At 46.1% G+C, this 19478-nt stretch overlaps 1 protein-coding gene across 1 annotated transcript in view; it reads right to left on the bottom strand.

Annotated features, from left to right (window-relative positions):
* FAT2 (FAT atypical cadherin 2) overlaps nt 1-19478 on the bottom strand; it is a gene marked incomplete at both ends in the record, with an annotated part of 35771 nt that overhangs the window by 4707 nt on the left and 11586 nt on the right. Inside the window, 14 exons of the mRNA XM_079542473.1 lie at nt 1266-1411; nt 2051-2858; nt 3744-3941; nt 4600-4743; nt 5258-5395; nt 5749-5963; nt 6677-7066; nt 7946-8179; nt 8308-8461; nt 9854-10050; nt 12374-16426; nt 17421-17631; nt 18061-18336; nt 19074-19213. Of these exons, the coding sequence (XP_079398599.1) occupies nt 1266-1411; nt 2051-2858; nt 3744-3941; nt 4600-4743; nt 5258-5395; nt 5749-5963; nt 6677-7066; nt 7946-8179; nt 8308-8461; nt 9854-10050; nt 12374-16426; nt 17421-17631; nt 18061-18336; nt 19074-19213 (7304 nt within the window). The remainder of the gene's footprint in view (nt 1-1265; nt 1412-2050; nt 2859-3743; nt 3942-4599; nt 4744-5257; nt 5396-5748; nt 5964-6676; nt 7067-7945; nt 8180-8307; nt 8462-9853; nt 10051-12373; nt 16427-17420; nt 17632-18060; nt 18337-19073; nt 19214-19478) is intronic.

Genomic DNA, 19478 nt, shown 5'->3' with positions numbered 1-19478 from the left:
AACATCCTCTTTTACTCATGCATAAGCTTTGCATGGATCAGCTAAAGCCTAAGAGACTACAGTCTTATTTATGCTGCCTGCATTTCATCTATGGCCCTTTCCAACCACAGTGTGAGAGAGGTTTCCGCAGAACAAGAGGCAGAGATGCAATCCAGTCCTTGCTCTCCAGCAGGTAGGATGAAGACCATCAAGCTGCTGATCTTCTGAAAGCAAATCACACCAATGTTCTCAGCATGAAACTGGGCCATCAGAAATCCCTGTGGCCCAAGATTCCTCTTTAAAACGCCTATGGAGGAAGGTTAGCTTTCAGCAACTGCTGAAAGAGCGTGAGGATGACAGAGGGAAGGAAGAGCCAGGTGCAGCTGGCACACACCCTAGTAAGGCCTCAGGGCAACATGTGTGTAAATCCCTTTGCACAATTGGCAAGCACACCAGAGAGCTTTGTCACTTGGCTTTATCCGAAGGAACGTGATCTCACTTCAGATGGGTCTGTAGATTGGGTTTATCAATTTCTGGGTCTGGGAGACAGCTAAGAACTCGATTCCCTGAAGCAATAGCTGACAGGCTGCCAGCTCCTTCTCAGTGTGCCTGACTTGCCATCCTCTTGCTGCTTCCTATTTCTGAATAGCAGATCAGGTTGGTGATTGGAAGTGATGTTATGCATGCCCTTGGGAGAACCTGTCCTCTCTACCAAATCTACAAGCCATGGGAGTTCTGATTTCTTTCCGCTTACCGAGTGAAAGAGGGAGATGGTCTTTGAGTTCTGTGTGGGTTCAGCGTGCAAATGGGGAAGAAAACAGTCAGAGTGAAATGTCTGTGGGTCTGCCAGTTCCTTAAACAAGGAAACCACCTGAAAGATGTGGCTGAAAAGAGTGGGAGCTGCAAAACAGCGAGTAAGACTCCTGTTTTGTCTGTTCTGTGCGCCTGATAAATTCTTTGTCCCATAAATGCAATGAAAGAGAGGGATGAAGAAGCAAGCCACAGGGAAGAAGCCGTGATGTAGGTCTGTCATATGGGCATGTGCTGCCTTTACAGCAGAGGTCAGTGCAGGCACTCACAGATGGAAGAAAAAGCAATTCACCAGCTGTGGTTGTAGCAGTTGCCAAACTGTGCTCAGCTCTCACTTGGCCTTGTCAAGTCTTATGTGCTCGCTAGATCAATTCCTAAAGATACACACTACTGCATCTTCTTTCTGTGATTCCCTTCCCCAAAACAATTAATGTTTTTCACACTGGAGAGAGACCTTTGTGTGTTGCAATGCATACCTCCAACGTGGCGTGGTCTGTGCCGTTGGCGTGGAACACGACAGCATGGAGCTGGTGGGTCTTCATGCGGAAGTGCATGTGCCAGGACCCCACCTGGGAGTGCTGGTACCAGATGTAGCTGTGGCCCCCAAACCTCACAGCAGTTCCTGGAAGTGGAATGAGCAAAAAGTTTCACAGTTGTCATGCTTTGAGACTGTACCTAGCCTTGCCTCTTCCTCAGCCTGATGCCATTAACTGTCCAGGATCAGACCTGTCCCATAGCACCTTTTAGGTGCTCTTAGCGCAGTCTGCAACACCCTTGGATTTCCTCATCCTTTAATACATCTTTATCTTAGCCTATGGTTTCCCCTTACCACTCCTGCCTAAGTGATGTTAACCTCTATCCCTGCTGCCTTGGCTTGTTTCTATTTCTCTAGAGAAATACTCTGAAGTGAACAGAGTATATTAATTCTACTTGCTTTTCCTGGAGTTTATCAGTTTGTAGTTTATCAGTTTGTCTGAGGCTCAGCAAAATACAGACTCGGGAGCTCAAAGATCAGAAATCTAATCGCTGAGCTTCTTCAGCTGCTAAGTATGAATGACTTTTCCCAGTGAGATATTCGTAGAATTGCTTGGGGTGGAAGAGACCGTAGAGATTGCCGAGTTCCAATCATTGTATTGATGCTATTTAATTGCTACGGGAGGTGAATTATATAAATTAAAAAAAAAAAAAAAAAAAAAAGACTAAGTGAAATTTTCAAGCTCTATAAGGTTTATATCATGAGATGCTACCAAGGATTGCTCACCATTACAGGAGCAGATTTGCTCCAAGCTGTGCCGCGGGGTGAGGACGCTGAGTCGGGCAGTGCTGTATGTGGACATCATGCCTGGGTCCAGTTGGATGGTTTCCTTGCAGACACGGTGGGCACAGTCTGACCCGTGACACGGCACATGAATTGCTTTCTTCATCCGGAGTCCAACAAGCTGGTCCATCTCCCCAGCTGAGACGGTGATCTTGTTGGCAAGGACCCGAGGCTCGTACAAGGAGCCGTGTGGCTCTCCAACGGCCAAGAGCAGATCTACTCCATCAGAGGTAGCTGCAGGCTGTAAGCTGGCCATGTGGATGTTTTGGCGCCGGGTGATGAGGACGTTTCCCAAAAACCTCTGCAGGTTGCGCCAGTGGTCCCCCACAAACTCCTCGGGGGACAGGTGGCGGAAGTGCAGCACCACTGCCTTGTCCAGTGCCTCCTGCGTGAAGCACCACACGTGGATGTTGACGCTGGTGGTGGCGGTGAACGTGCCGTCGCTGACGGTCACATTCAGGAGATAATGGCCATGGGGCAGCTTATTCCCAGCAATGATCTTTCCATCTGCAGCTCCGACGGAGAAGCGTCCCTCTTGGGGCACCTCTGCCACCAAAGTGTACACCAATGTGTCATGGGGGTCTCGGTCCGTGGCGTGAATCTTGCCCAGAACGCCGCCTCGGAAGGCTTCCTCATTTGTGGTGATGAATATCTCCAGGGGAAGTGCTGACGGGGCATACTGGCTCTGCTCAGTCACTTGGATGTTTACGAATGCTGATGAGGACAAAGGAGGGATACCGCTGTCGGAGACCTGACAAATTAAAGAGAAAGCTTCCTTATAGCCGTGTGCTGGCTTTCATGACAGCGTGTCTTCCATCATGGAGACTGATCGAGACCTTCCCTCAGTGGTGGGACACTCATCTCTGTGTGCACCTGCACTGAGTGGCTCTGATTTCCTAAGAATTAGTTATCGGTAGAGATGCTGCCAATCTTAAGGGTTTCTGCATGTAACTGTGTGTACAAAGATAAAAGCAGTCATGTACATCAACACATTTGCTCAGATTCCAAAGTATTTAAGCCAAACTTCCATCTCTGACAATATCTGTCTAGCATGAGCCAAGGAAACTCAAAGCAGGAAAATGAGAATAATTGGGGTATAGGATAAGGCTCTGTCATTCTCAGGCAGGTGGTGGTTGAGGTTTATAATAATAATAGTACTTAGCTTCTTTACTGAAGATGTACTTGTTGTTATCCTGCTGTTTATAACTCGCTATCCTTACTGATAACATTGATAATTAATAAATTTACCCTGCAACAATAGACATCTTCTTTAAAAAGGAGATTAAATCACTTCTGGGATTCTTGGATAAAGATTTCAGGATCACAGCCAGGTCTTGCTTTAAACTGGAAGTTGCTGGAATTATGCTGGGAAAAGCATCTGTCTAAGGAAACCACTGACTGAGCATTTCTTGTGATCGTATTATCCGATTTCATCAATGCAGAGGTTTGTTTCCAGCTTCCTGTGGGCAGGCTTTGTGGAAAAACAAGCTCTGGACTTGGCTCCTAGGATTTTTTCCTGTGTTGGATTTCTCCAGTACCAGACAACTTCCCATCCAGCTGTGCCATCCTAATCTCATTTTATCGCTCCTAAACTCAGCTGTGAGAACAGATCCTAGGACAGAAAGTCAGACTTTACCTGGACTTGTAACAGGTACTGCTCTTTCACTCTTCTGTTCAGGATGGATGAAGTCACCAGCAGACCATTTTGGGTGACATCAAACGCCTTCCCATCGTTGCCCTGGGTGATCTGGAATGAATACGGCGGTCCATTTTCTGGTGAGTCTCTGTCACTCATAATCAGCTCCAGGACACTGGTGCCCACTGGGGCATTCTCCTGAAATGCAGAAAGATGCCAGTGGAGAACAGCAGGCAAAGAGAAAAGGCCCAGGAGAACCCGTATTGCCACTGGGCCTTGTGGATAAAGAACAGAGAACCAAATCTCACACCTTGTGTGGAACTCTTGCCAGCAATAGTGCCTTTCATGGCATTACACATGTGGTAGAGTCAACCGGCTAAAAGCAGACAGTTGTGCTGATGCCCTTGTTTTCCCCTTGAGTCATGTCTGTACAGGAGCAGATGAAAGCATGTTTTGGGTATGTTTCTTTCTGAGTACCCATAGGTGTTTTGAGTCCAAGCAGCAACTGGTCTGCATCCAGCAGAGATGGTGATGCTTGACCATGTGCTGAAGTCTGTTTTGTATTTTGTTGTATATGTGGACAAACGCAGTGGACAAAGGGGCTGCTGGCCAGGCTTGGAAAGTGTGAAAGGAGAGAGGAGAAAGAACAGAAGGTGCCTGCAGCCATTGGTAGGAGAAGATGGCATTTGTTGGCAGAACATCTGCCCCCGCAGATCTCAGCAGTTTTTTGTGGCCATGAGCACAAAGCGATTGCGTGCTTCATTGCTGTCCCACCCTTGTGCTCCAGTAGGAGCCTGTGCATGAGAACCTTGGCACCTTGAGACAGACTGGGATAACAGACAGCGTTCTGGCTTACCTGCACCACCACGCTGTAGTTGAGCTGGAAGAACCGAGGAGGGTTGTCATTGACATCAGACACGTGGACACGCACTGCGACTTCGCTGAACTGAGCGGGGTGGCCGTTGTCTGTGGCTCGAACTGTCAGGGAGTAGCTGGAGATCTGGGGGATTCATAGCATGGGATCACTTGGAGAAGTGGAAGGATGGTCACTTATTCACATTCATGTTTTACTCTCTTGCAGAATAAAACATGCCAAACATGGATGAGATCCAAGCTGTAAAAACATCTGTCGGCAGCAGTTTGAGCTGCTGCTGCTATAAGAGATTGTCCAGATGGCCAGCTCCTGTTTGTGCGTGTTTTCTATCTGCTCTGGTGCAGAGAAGCATAAACCAGCCATGTTGTTTTCCAGTTTGAGGGCAACTCTTGCCTGACCAGCTTAGAGCACCAGTAGAGCAGACCGCAGCACAGAGTTGTGACCACTGAAGCCTATACTGTCTCCTCTAAAGCCCTACTTTTCTACAGAAGTATCTGCGGGTCTAGGAAATGAATAACTTGCCTTTTGCTTTCAGTATTACTAGTAGATCATTCAGAAAAGAGCAGGCAGCTGAATATAATCTGCTCATTCCAGCATAACAACTGCTTCAGCTCTCTTATTTCCGTTTCCTGGAACTCACCTCCTCCCTGTCCAGGTGCTTGGCAATGCTGATCTGCCCGCTTTTGGGTTGGATGGCAAAATGTCCCAGCGGGTTCCCTTCCACAATTGAATATGTGATCTGATTGTTCATTGTTCCATCCAAGTCATCAGCTGACACCTGTTAGAAGGAAAAACACATAGGGCTCATGGCCAAAGAGCCTTGCCGTGGAGGAATTCCCAAGAACAGGATCTCTCTGTCTTTTAAGGGTATTGGTTTGAGCATGCTTTAAACGAGGAGGAAGAAGGAAAGTGGTTTACATCAGTGTAATTTGCTGTCATCCCTGCCTATGGGCTGTCAGGAATTCTGGCAATCATTGTTTTTTAAGTCATGCCTCAATCTCAGGTGCCAAATGACACAAACCCGCTGGAACGGCTGTGCCCAAGGAAGAAAAAGGTGCAGAGGGAGAGTAAATAATACACAGCACAAGTAAGAAAATGAGGTTAAAAATGTGGTTTTGTTCATATTCATACCGTGAGGATGATTTCTCCAACTGCAACATCCTCCCGGATATCAGCAAAGTAAGGGTCTTGGATGAACTCTGGTGCATGGTCGTTAATGTCAGTTATGTTGATAACCACCATGGTGACATCGCTGAGAGAAGCTGAGCCCTTCCTTGTGCCCTCAATGGATAAGTAGTACTCATGACTCGCTTCAAAGTCCAAGCTCCCATTTATGTATAAGGCACCTGCAAGGGCAGATGGACAGAAATGGCATGAGATATTTTAAATGTCTTTTAAGATAACGCATACCAGTGGAAGATTGATATGGAGAAATTAGCAGGAGCCTTGAAGACAGAGAAACTGAGGAATGCGCTGAATGAGGATGGTACAGACAGAAGCAGGAGGCCGCTGAAGTTCAGCCAATGCTTGTTCCAGGGATCTAACATTGGCCTTGAGATAACAGCTCTTATCAGGTGCTGTGCAAATACAGCAGTGCTTTATTTGGCAAGAAATCCTGTCTCAGCACCTGCTTGTGATTAATAGATTGGTAGCTGCATTCATTGAGTGCTCCCTAATAAAACTGTTAGTCTGGGCTACAGGTTCCTCCTGAAATCAGGGTGAGGAGACTTTTTAAATGAAATCAACTTATCTCATGTTTTGAAGCGGAACTTTTCTTCCCATCCTCTTCTCTACCTACTCCTCTTTCTCACGGACCCATCTCAGATCCCAGACATGTAACAGGAATCTTTCCGTTCATGCAGAAAGATTTGGTTCATGCCCTAGCTGATTTAGCTGATGAAATTTAGGGTAGAAGTGAAGACTGTATTCCCTGGCCCCATACTGTACTCTGTATAGTAGCAGAAGAGATATGACTGCTTGGAAACAGAAGGGTAATCTGCTTTAGAAAATGAAGCATGTGGGATCAACCTGGACCGGCTTGGCTATGAGATCATCTTACCTGTGTTTGAGTTGAGCTGAAATTTGCCATGGTCATTGCCGTTCACAATCTCATACTTGATCTCTGTGTTCTCTGTATTGTCTCTTGTCAAGGCTGACAAGTTGAGGACCTCCGTACCCACAGCCACGTCTTCTTTCACCATGGCCACATATTCAGGGGCCAGGAAGACAGGTAGATATTCATTTAGATCCACGACAGAAACGGTGACAGTGCCAAGAGCAGAGAGGGGCTGTGGGGTGCCCTGGTCGGTGGCACAGACCGTCAGCTCAAAGGCAGAGTGCTGCGAGTCCTTCAGGGGCTTTTCCAGACGAATCACCCCCGTGGTTTCCTCAATTGAAAAGTGTCCATTGGCAGAGTCAGAGAGGGAATAGACCACCTCGGCATTGAGACCTGCAAGGGTAAGGGACAGGCTGCATAAATTTATGGTTAGGAATGCTGCTGGTATTAATTCTTATATCCAGAAGGATGACATATGCCTAAGTGAGATAAAATTTCTAGGGAAACAGGACTGTATGAACAACTTCTTCAAATATGCCCCTGTCCACCCACATCCCTGTGTTTTTAAATGTCATTTTCCTTCATCTCTGCTTCCAAACCAGATCTTGCTTTTATATCATGTAAGTTCAGTTTCTGCTCAACACCTTTCTTAGAAGCCTTTTGTCTCTGAGAATCTTTTGTCTTCCAAGGACTTCTCCACCCATTTTTGGTGGTCCTATGTGGAGCCAGAAGTTGGACTTGATGATTCCTACAGGTCCGTTTCAACTTGAGATATTTTATGGTTCTATGATATCATCTATCTTCTCCAGACACACAGCTCCTTTTTTCCTTATTATGCCCATTTTGTCTCCATCTTTCATATGATTTCTATCTAGTTTGGAGCTGTGTGTCAGGAGAGGGTTTGGAGGGTGTGTCAGGGACATGGTTTAGTGAGAGCTATTGGTGATAGGTGGATGGTTGGACTGGATGGTCTTGAAGGTCTTTTCCAACCTTGGTGATTCTGTGATTCTCTGTCATAGTTCGTGCTGTGCATCACTGTTACAGCTGATGAGCTTTTCCTTGAATTCTGTGCGTGTTTCTACAGATATGCATTTCTGACAGATGCTGATGCCAGCCTGCTAGTCAAGAACATGTCAGTGATGAGATCCAGGCAGGCTCTTGCCAAGACTCACTCATCTATGCCCATTGCTGCAGCCCTTCCCTAGCTTTTAAAGGTTTCTATTCAGGATGAAAGATGGACTTTGCTAAAACGTAGATCTCACCCTGACTCACCTTCATCAAGGTCCCTGGCGGATACCACAGCAATGGGTGTTTTTGTGGTGGTGTTGTCAAAAACGGCGACGGCGCAGTGGCTGGGGAAGAATCTGGGTGCGTTGTCATTGGTGTCCTCTACGGTCAGCGTTATGTCTGCCTGGCACGAGCGGCCGCCGCCATCAGTAGCTTTGGCAACCAGGTGGTAGGTGGGCTTCTGCTCCCGGTCAAGAGGTGCAGAGGTGGTCAGTTCCCCTGTGGGAAGGAGTGGGAAGTGGTCACGTGTCCAGCAACTGCAAACTCTACTGCATTAAGCCTCCTGCAATGTAATGAGCCCCAACTGTGCAAAGGAGGAAAGCTTTGTGTGCAGGTCCTGATCTCACCTGTGTGGGCGCCCAGGCGGAACTCCTCTGCGCCGGGGCCGTGCAGGCTGTATGTGATCTGGGCGTTGCTGCCAACGTCGGGGTCAGTTGCTGATATTTTCAAAATGAAATGACCTGGCTGAGCATCTTCGGAGACTCTTCCCGTGTAGAATATCTGGCAAGGACAGAAGGTGTCATTGGCATCTGATCTGTCTCCCAAATACCTTCACACCATATGAGGAGGAATGGAACAGGAGAAGCTTTATAGAGAAAGGTAAAACATGGTTTGCAGAAAAACACAAGGTGCCTTATGTCTTGGTGCTGTGAAAGATGACCACAACACCAGGGTATATGAGCCCAGACTGGAGGACAAGCCTATTACATTTGGGACTTCTGTGGCCCCATCTGGAACAGCAGGCAACCACCCCTTGCGAAGGATATAGGCCTCAGGGAGAGAGGTTTGGAGATACAGAAAATGTGACCCATGATTAAACTGATGATTGCTAACAAGCTTTATGATATTAAAAAGAAATGTCAGTAATTGCTTTGACTATGACAATCCATAATAGGCTGTTGAGTAGGGTAAAGCAGCAGCCTGTGGTGGTGAGGCACTGGAATGGGCTGCCCACAGAGGTGGTGGAGTCACCGTCCCTGGAGATGTTCAAGTACTGTGGAGATGTGGGTGTGAGGGATGTGGTTAGTGGGCATGGTGGGGATAGGCTGACAGCTGGGCTTGGTGATCTTAGAGATCTCTCCCAACCTTAATGATTCTGTGATTCAATTTTGACACTTGGACTGACAAATGATGTAGTGAAGGTCAGGAGCAGACTATGAAGGCTACCTGCAAACCTCCATCTCTACCTCTAAGAACGGGCTAGGCAGTTTCAGTAAAAACGGACCTTGTTTGCAATCAGGTTCTCTCTATGACACCTTTAAATTCTTTTAAAGCCTAGATTTTTCTTGTTAGCAAGTGCTAGATAATATATGTAGTTTCTTTTATCCTCCCTCTTATGTCAGGCTATGAATGCTGCTGTGGGTGCATTTCAGCACCTGCTGCTGGTCTGTGCTGGGACACACGGAGGCCAATACTTTGCATCCTGCCTTTGAGAGGAGGGCAGCTAGTTCCAGGGTGTGGGCTGGGACCAGTGAGCTCATTTCACTCAAGCCTCTGACTCTCCTTTGGGAAGCAGCCTCTTCTGTTCTTTCTCACCATGAGTAAAATCCATACCAGTGATCAACTCTTCACAGCTACAGCTCTCCTGATGGGAATCTTTCAACTTAGCAGGATATACAACTTGGTAATTTACATGCCCCAACCCAGAAGGCTTCCTGGCATTGTTTATCTCCAAAAATTATCCTTCATAATGCTTAGGTGTTCACTTACTGCTGGCAAACATGCTTGGAGGCTAAATTTAATGTTCTCGCTTGACGTGCACCTTAATTAAAATTGCTAAGTATAATCAAAGCAACTGGATTGTGTGAGAAACCTGACAAGCCAAATCCTCTGAGCATGTGCTCTTTCTGCCTTTTCTTTCTGCCCCCTGATGTAGCAGGACAGCCTCCTTACCTGGCCGCACTCAGGGCTGTTGTCATTGATATCCAGAACAAAAATTTCTACTTCAGTGGTAGCCTGAAATTTTCCATCAGAAGCCATCACTTTGAGGAGATATTTCTCTGTATCTTCTCTGTCCAAAGGCTTCTTGGAAGAAATTGTCCATTCTCCCTCAATTTGGTCAACTGTGAACTGTCCTAGCACATCTCCTTCTAGAAGGGGCAAGAAGAAGAAAATAGACATTTACTGAAGTGGTAAGAGAGCGCTGGCACAGGTGGTCCAGAGAGGTGGTGGACAACCAAGGTCAGGCTGGAGAGGCTCTGAGCACCTGGTGGAGCTGTGGGTATCCCTGTTCATTGCAGGGGAGTTGGGCTGTTTAAGGTCCCTTCCAAATCAAAAGGTTGTATGATTGCAGGGATGGTGTAGATGTGGCTACTGCCAGTCCCATATGAGAGCTGGAAGACTTGCATTGGTGCCACAGAAAGGACACTGGTGTCATACCGTCCCCGTGGGGGGTGGTTGGTTTACTGCACAGTTCAGAGATACCCTGTGTGTTTCTGCTATTCACTGAATATTACGCTGGGGAAATGGATGGGGTGGAAAGAGGAAACAATTCACAATTTCGTAAATGTCTTTGTAATGTTCTGCAGATGTGCATATTCATTGCTGGAAAACCACATTGTCTCACTCTCCTAAAACGTGTCAGGCTTTCTTGGTGTACGTTCCTAAAGAGATCTGAGAGTTGCAGATGCCTTGGAGACATCAGTTAGGCTTTGTTGCTATATAACACATATAACCTTTAGATGCATTTAAATCTAGAGCTGCTTTTCACTTTGTAAGACCCAAACCTTTAGATGCATTTAAATCTAGAGCTGCTTTTCACTTTGTAAGACCCAGTTGATGGGAGACACAGTAAATTGAGACTGGGCAGGCTCTCCAGTCCGCCAGATTTGTGCCTCTCCTGCAACTGTCATGCAAAGTGGATTTTAAAAGGCCTCTGGCACATCTCTCTCGTCTGGCAAGGAACTCATGTCCTCTGCTGAACCCAGCCCAAGTGACTGGAGAGAGAAGAGAGCATGTTAGGTAATGGGAGGCAATGCAGAGAGCTGGCTGTGGGGCTTGTTTGCTTTGGGCTCTGAAGGGCTCACACAGCCAGGTAAATTAAATTTGCTCTTTCTTCTTCCATGTACACTGTGGAGATGTGGTGGTGAATCTGGAGGCTCAATGAGACATCTGCTGGCCCTCCTGATGCTGCCACACTGCAGCCCTTGCTCAGATCTAGGTCCTGTGTGCTTGAAATCAAGGTGTGTGTGGACAGTGGGAAGTTTGGCTTTGTTCACCCCTCATTTCTTTTGCTGTGGTGTTATGCTGCACTTGTATTTATATGGCTGTATGTAAAGTTTGGCCTGAGCTTTGAAGTACAAAGCAGCAAGAATTCAAGGCATCCACCACTAACATGAGTGTGAATTCTCTCAGGTTTAAAACTACTGCCTTAAAAGTGGCAGAAACAATAATGCAGAAATGGATTGACTATTTTCTTCCAAGGGCTTGCAAATAGCTAGACATACCATACACCAACCAAAAATGCCAGCATTCCTCCTTTGTTTTGGATGGTTACTACAATAGATAACAGGCTACAACATGAACTTGTTAAATGCTTTGACCCTGAAGGGTCTTCATTTGAGTTTGAACAAACATTTTAATTTGAAGTATCTGTTCCAGGACCCCTTTGGGGTCAAAAAGTACCGTAAAATCAAGCTGCTGCTTGTGCGGATGCACAGCATTCCAGTATAAACTTTTGTAGGTTTACAGCAGTGGTTAATTTTAGTTGGCACTGCTGATGTGTGGAGTCATCTTCCGTGCCTTCTGTTAGCCAAAACTTTCTCAGAGATTGATGTGATAGTCTCAAGTATCTGCCAGTCTGCAGAGCGGTTAGCTGCAGCCATACCTAATTTTTTGATAAGTTAGGGTCAAAGTGGCATCAGAAGGAATAGGTTTAATACCAGAAAGATATGTCTATATGTGTACTTATTAAAACATACAGATAGGCTACATATTTGTGTGATGTGTAAACTGCTCTGCTTGCAGAAGAAAAGTGCAGGGCCAAAGAAATTACATACAGACCTCAGAGCCTATGAGAGAAAACCTTCCTTCTGGCTTCTGTCACTGCACCAGATCTTACAGTTACATAGTTATAATGTAGTTTAAAAAAAAAGTAAGTAAATACTTGTATAGTACTGCGTATTTATTTGTTTATATTTTAAGAAATATGGAAGGGCCAGTGGAGGTGATAGCTATGGATAATTCCATTCAGCCAGTTTTGGGAATGTCACTGAAATTAGTTTCTAAAGAGTTTTGCACACCCTAGGCTCAGTTGACTGTTGAGTTAGGCTTCATCTCCTATTTCCAATAGACTGTCAGGGTGAAGTTGTTTCTGTATCAGTACTTTACAAGACAGGGTATCAAAGCCTCACTGTGACGTGATGCTCTAATAATTCTTGCCCACTTAAAATACGTAAAGTCACGAAAACTCACCAGTTATGTAGCACGTGACCCGCCGATTCTGCTCAGAGATGTCTGCATCAATGGTACTCAGTGTGACAATGACCTGCCCTGGCTCGGCGTTCTCAATTACTGACCCTTTGTAGAAGTCTGAGGTGAACTGGGGAGCATTATCGTTTTCATCAGAGACGGTGACTTCCACCAAGGTTTGGGAAGAGAGCTGGACTTTTCTGCCATGGTCAGTGGCCACCACATAGAAACGATAGGTCTCCTGAGTTTCACAGTCCAGCTCCTTCAGTGTAGTGATCCATCCAGTCTCTCCATCAATGGTGAAGAGTCCCCGGAGGTTGCCAGACTCTGCTTCCAAGCTGTAGGTCACTTGTCCATCACTTCCTGTGTCTTGGTCATTTGCTGTCACTTGAATGACTGTGGTTCCTGATGGCATGTTCTCCATGACAAAAGCTCTGTAAGGATCTGCCTCAAAAACAGGCTTGTTGTCATTTATGTCTTGCACTTGGATGTTCACAGAAACCAGGGAGACCAGCTCAGTCTCTAGATGTGAGCAGTGAGCCATAACATCAATCTGGTACCACTTGGTGGTCTCATGATCCATTGCCTTTTTGATTTTCAAAGCCCCAGTTTGTTCATCCAGGGTGAACACCTCATCCTTGTTACTTTCTGTAGTGGTTCCCTTCACCAGGCTATATATGATGGGATCCTCTGCAAAAGCTTTGACTGACCCTATTTCTGAACCTTCTGGAAGGTCCTCAGATGCTGAGAATGTATAAAGGGGCTCAGAAAATCTTGGCAGTGTCACTTCCCTGGGGACAATCTGAAGATTCACTGGGACAAGGGAGTTCCAGTGAGGAGGTCTGCCGTCTTCAGCTTTCACCTTGAAGTTAAAGGCTCTGTTTTCCAAACCCACAAGGCTCTCCTTGACCTTAACAACCCCGGTGGCAGCATTGATCTCAACAATATCTTCTGATACATCTTCCACAGAGTCAACGGAGTAAACGACATCTGCATTTGCACCTTCATCAGCATCATAAGCCAGCACCTGAATGACGGGGGAGCCTTTGCTTATGTTGGACTGGATGGACAGTGTGTATTCAGAGGCTTTGAACTGAGGAGGGTTGTCATTCTCATCTGTAAGGATTATTTTGACAGTGCAGAACGCCACCTTCCCACCGCCATCCTTAGCCATGACCTTAATGGCAATGACTCTCTCTGTGGAATTTTCCCTGTCCAGTTTTTGCAGTGTGGTGATGTGGCCTTTGTTATCTATGGAGAACTTCTCATCGGCAAGTTTATTGATGATAGTGTAGTCTATGGTGCCATATGGGCCACCATCTGGGTCAATGGCCAGCAGCTCAATCACTTTGGTTCCTATCTCAGCATTTTCTGCCAGCTCTGCCTCATACATGTTCTGCTGAAAAGAAGGGCTGTATTTGTTGGCATTTGTGGTGTTGATATACACAGGCACGGTGCTCTGGAAAACTCCATCTGAAGCAGAAACTCGGAGACTGTAAGATGACTCCAGGTCCTTTTTGCAGCGGTTGAACATGGATATTATTCCAGAAGTGCTGTTGATGGTGAAATGCCTGTGGTCGTTGCCTGAGAGAATCACATACTCCAGTCGGGTGGTATCTCCACTGTCAGGGTCCAGGGCCTGGACTTTTATCACAACGTGCCCACACGTCGCCATTTCGCTTACCTTGGCTTCATACTGCAGCTGGCTGAACTCGGGAGGATTGTCATTGATGTCTGTCACGTCTACAATTACCAGGGCATCGCTGCTAAGTGGAGGCATCCCATGGTCTGCAGCTCTCACTTTCATGCGAAACTGCTGAGTTTTTTCATAATCCAGTGCTTGAGCCGTTGTTATTTGCCCTGTGCTGGTGTCAATATTAAAGAACTTGGTAGTATCTGAACCATCATCCAAGATCTGATAGGAGACCACTTTGTTTCTGCCTGAGTCTTTATCAGAAGCGAAGATCTGGACAGCAGGAGTATGTGCTGGCATGCTCTCTGAGACAGACGCTGTGTAGATCATCTCAGAAAATACAGGTGGGTTGTCATTGATGTCTTCTACCTCCACCTCTACCCTGGCTTCTGAAAATGATCCTAGCGCCGTGTCTGTGGCCCTAACAGTGAACGAGTGTTTTGTCTCTAGCTCATAGTCCAGCTGCCCCGTGACAGTAAGGACACCAGTTTTGAAGTCAGTGCTGAACAGTTTCAGGGAGTCTTCTTCCATTATGTTGTAGATGAGGCGCAAGCCTTCGGGGCTGCGGGCCTGGATGTGGAGGATGGATGTGTATGGGGGGATATTTTCTGGCACTTTTACTCGGTAATACAAGCTTTGGAACAGAGGGTTGGATTTGTTCCTCACACTGATCACAACCTCCTCTTCAGCAAGGAGTGGGGGTTCACCGTTGTCCTTAGCAACGACTCGGAGGCTGTATTTGTTTAAAGCATGATAGTCAAGAGGCTTCTTAAGTGAGATGTCTCCTAGGTAGGGGTCAATCCTAAAGTACTTATAGTCCTCTGCAAATGAGTAGGTAATGGCTGCGTTGTTCCCTATGTCTTTGTCCGTTGCTGACACCTGGAAAAGTACATCACCTGGCTCCATGCCGTCCTGCACTGAGGTGTAGTATGGCACATTCTCAAACTGAGGTGGGTTGTCATTGACATCTTCTACATAAACTTTGACAGTGGCCTGGGACACTCTCGGTGGTTTTCTATTGTCCTTCACTTCCACAGCTACCTCGTGCACATCTTGTGCTTCACGGTCAAATTTCACACCTTTGGTCTGGAGTACTCCAGATGCTTGGATCATTTTAAATTTTTCCTTCCCATTTAAAAGTGAATAGAAGAGTGGTTCATTTAGCTGATATCCCTTGACCCCCAGAACAGTGAGAGTCTTCTCGTCCGTAGAGTTCTCCATCACAGTTGCTGTGTATACATCTTGATCAAATTTTAAGCCACTACCTTGTGTTTGAGTTAAATTTAGTTTAACCAGAGCAGTACTCTTATATAAGCCATCGTCAGCTCTGACGACGAGTTCATGATGATTTCCCAAGCCAGTGGCATTAAGAATGGAGAGAAGTCCAGTGAGTGGATGAATGTAGAAAGCATTATCAAGGTTTCCTTCCACGATGCTGTAAGTCACCTCTGAATCAGCATCTTTTGCCTGCACTGACAAAAGCTCCATCCCTGGATGGGCTGGTAACAGGACAGAAAGCTCATAAGTGTCTTTGGCAAAGACTGGAGGTGAATCATTCACATCTTTAACGTGGATTGTGACCTTGGCTGGCTTGGATGCAAACAAACTGGGATTTCCGCTGTCATGTGCGTGTACACTGAAGTGGAAAACTGGGGTGAGCTCGTAGTCGATATCAGCACGACTGGTAAGTGTCCCTGTGCTGGGATCTACTGTAAAATATTTTAGTGCTTCTGGTTCCAAGATCTCATAGATGAGCAAAGCATTGGAGTCTTGATCAGCATCTGTTGCATGGGTCACCAGGGGAGCATTGCTTTCATCTAGAACCATGCTCTGTGGGGGAGCATTCTCCATGATCCAGCCGATGAAGGCAGGCTTAACAAAGATAGGCACGTTGTCGTTCTCATCTGTGACATAGATAAGCACCATTGTGTCCATGAATGCTCCAGCCATGTTGGTGCCACGAACTTTCAGCTGGTAAAAAGACACCTGCTCAAAATCTAAGCTCTTCTGAGTGGAAATAAGGCCTGACTGATAGTTCACGGAGAACACTCCATCTCCATTTCCATCTTTTATTTCGTAGCTGACTGGTGACAAGCTTGAGGCTGAAACCTGGATCAGAGGAGAGCCAGCAGGAGCAAATTCACTGATCTCTGTGATGTATTCAGCCTCTGGAAATTTTGGAGGGGTTTGATCAGAGGGTCTAATGCGGACATGTACTGTAGCAGAATCTTTAAGCTGGGGGAACCCTTGATCTTCTGCCTTTACAATAAGAGTATATCTCTCTTGCTTGGATGGATCCAGTTTCTGTGCAACTGTAATAATACCAGAATGTGGGTCGATGCTAAAGAAACCTTCCCCATTACCTGCAAGAAGAGAAATGCAAAGTGAAGAATGCAAACGCCCTGTTGCTCTTGGTTTTCTGTCTTTTCTATTGTGCTCCCAATTTCAGACCTAATTAACATATATACTTTTTTTTAATTAGCAGACTACAATCTTCTTCATTAATTTCTAAATAATTTTCATTCTAAGAACAATGAATACATTGAGATCTATGGGTAGCTTTTATCTGAATCAAAAGGTAAATTAGAAGATGAATACTCTTCTAATTTAAGCATATTTAGTGGTGGTAGAGTATGTGTTTGAAACTTCTGCCTTGTGTGCAGAACAAGGTAGCACAGACTGTACTAGTTGCTTCAAGCCCTGTCATGCTTATAATTACCAATACTTCAGGAGCAATTAAATTCCTCAGTCCTTGATCTCAATTGCAGTGAGAAAGATGTAGCAAAGGATGGCTTGTTTCCTTCAAAGAATTTACCTGCTAAATCGGCAGTGTGGCACAGCCATAGCTATTTAGGTTTTAATCTTCAGAGTGAGTGATAAAATTCTTGCCCAACAAGTTGTCCCATAGAGACCCATCAACCAATGCTGAGAGAGTGCTCCCCTTTCCTCAAGGATGTATTTCGTGGTAGAACTAGTGGAAGGGATGGTGGTGGTTGTGTAAAGGCAGTACTTTTGTCTGACAAGGACAGTGATCCGTCGCTCCATTCCCAAGGGTTGGAAGATCAGATCTTAAGTTGTTCTAACTTGTCCATTCATATTTTTCCTTAGAACAGTGACTCAACAGTGTCCTTTCTGAGGAAGGATGCTAACGTTTCATAATATGGAAATTTCTTACTAGCTATAGTTTTTCTCTGGATAGGAAGGAAATCACAGTGTAGAAACAGAATGGTGGGAAAAAATGGCTTTTCACCATTCTTTGCAACAACTAGCAAAAGCTGGGTGGCAGTTTGGTCACCAGCTGGAGAATGGAAATGCATGCATGCTCCTAGCCAAACCACCTTGCTACATGGCCCTCACCTGCCTGCAGAGAATAGTGGATTTCAGCATTGGCTCCTTGGTCCCGATCAAGGGCTCTGACTTGCAGAATCTCTGTGCCCACTGCTGCTGAATCCAGTGCTTCTGCTTCATAATGGATGCTGCTGAACTGGGGAGGGTGAAGGTTGCAGTTCTCCACGTGGATGATGGCCCGAACAAAGTTCCTCTTGATGGGGACCTCCTGGTCCCGTACCTGAGTGACAGAGAAAGGGCAGGTAGGGTCAAACTCTAGGAGCAGGCAGGTCTTCCAGAATAAGGCTTCCAGAATTTCATCAGGACTCTTAAAAAGGGTGATACGTTTCATTGCTATCAACACTTTGGATGGGATGAGCCTGCAAGTTTCAGAGCCAAAGCGCAGCCTTGGAGGAGAACGCAAAAATTAACAAATATGCACTGTGTATTCTTGTACAAGAACCCAGTAGCCCTCTGATTAAATTAGCTGGGTGATGTGCTCAGACATTGCTATTTATCCAGGATTTGGTAAAGATTAACACCCTGCTTTCCTCTTTCCTGTCACTCTAGGTAAATTCTGTTTGAAAGACTAGAATTAGCCTAAATTTCTTAAGCAACCAATACGTCCTGGTGAAGCTGGCAGATTTGTCAAGGTTTGGATAGGACTCACCATCACTGTCAGGGTGTGCTGTGGCATCGGCTGGGAACTGAAGCCTTCTGCTGTTGTGAGGGCCCCACTGCTGGGATCCAACTGGAAAAATCTTGTGCTTTTGGGGTCCATGCTACCATGGATGGTGTAGATGAGACCTTTGCCTTTGTCTTTGTCTGTGGCGCTGACTTGAAGGATCTCCCTTCCTGAGGGGGTGTCTTCAGGAATCCTCACCTCATAATGGCTCTCCAGGAACTGGGGACGGTGCTGGTTGATGTCGATAACGTGGATAAAGGCCTGTGGGGAAAACAGCTCAGTTAGGCAATGTAACTTTGAGTGCTACTGGACTTATGGAGCCCTGCAAAATCTCCTAATTCCTTTAGACTGGGGCTCTGAGCCCTGTGACTATCACAGCTCCTCCAGCACTTGGGCCGTCCATCCATGGTGATTAGGTCTCATACCTTGGCTGTCCCCAACCACCATACTGACACTGACTGCATCTGAGGAAGTCCCGACCACGTGTAATAGTTTGCTTCCTTTAACAAACCTGAACATGCCATGGGTGTTTTGCTCAAGCAGGTTTCTTGACATCTGCCAGTGGCCTTGAGTGCCAAAATAAACATGGGGATGAGATGCAAGGTGGCAGGGAATGCACAGCAGGGAAGGCAGGGCTTTGTTTGTTTATTTGGAAAAATGCTTGAAGATATTATCCATTAGCACTGCATTCACGGGAACAGTAGTGTTCCTCACTCATCCTCCACAAACCTTCACAGTGAATTTCCCACAGTAAGAATCACTGATGGGTGACTCATGTTCTAGGCCTTTGCGTGTAGAGAGGGCTGGATTTTTGGCTTCTTTTTATGTATGAAGAAAAGGGTTGGTGAAAATTGAACACCCTTCCTGACAGTAGCTAAAAATGGGTGAATCTCAGCAGCTGCAGGAACTGGTGCTCACGAACAGTGAAGTCAGAAGAAAGATTCCCTTTGGCATATACTGACTCTATATGGGGTTTCTACTACAGCATAAAGCATTACCTGAGTTTTGATGGTAGTGGACCCATCAGTGACTTCTACTGTCAGGTTATAGCTTGACTTCTTCCTTGCATCAAGGGCTCTTGCAATGACCATACTGCCCGTACTCTTCTCAATATCAAAATCCATGTCATCGTCACCACCTGGAATAAGAGAGAAATGAAAAAAGGGAAACAGTGAGACAGTTATGGCTAGATTTGTCTGGAGCTAGCTGCAAGCAGGGCAAACATATTCCAGGAGCTGCCTGGAGATCTGAAGGATGAGGATCTCCCCTCCAGACAGCACACACAAGCCACACATCAAGCTCACACCCAGCCACAGAGAAATGTGGCATGCCAGGCAATGCAGCTGGAATGAGGATGTGTAGGCACTCACTCTCAGCATTCAGCTCATCTGGGGTTAGTGCCA

Source organism: Tetrao urogallus (assembly GCF_951394365.1).
Source record: "Tetrao urogallus genome assembly, chromosome: 14".
Taxonomy (NCBI): domain Eukaryota; kingdom Metazoa; phylum Chordata; class Aves; order Galliformes; family Phasianidae; genus Tetrao; species Tetrao urogallus.
This window is presented reverse-complemented; position numbering and strand designations above follow the sequence as displayed.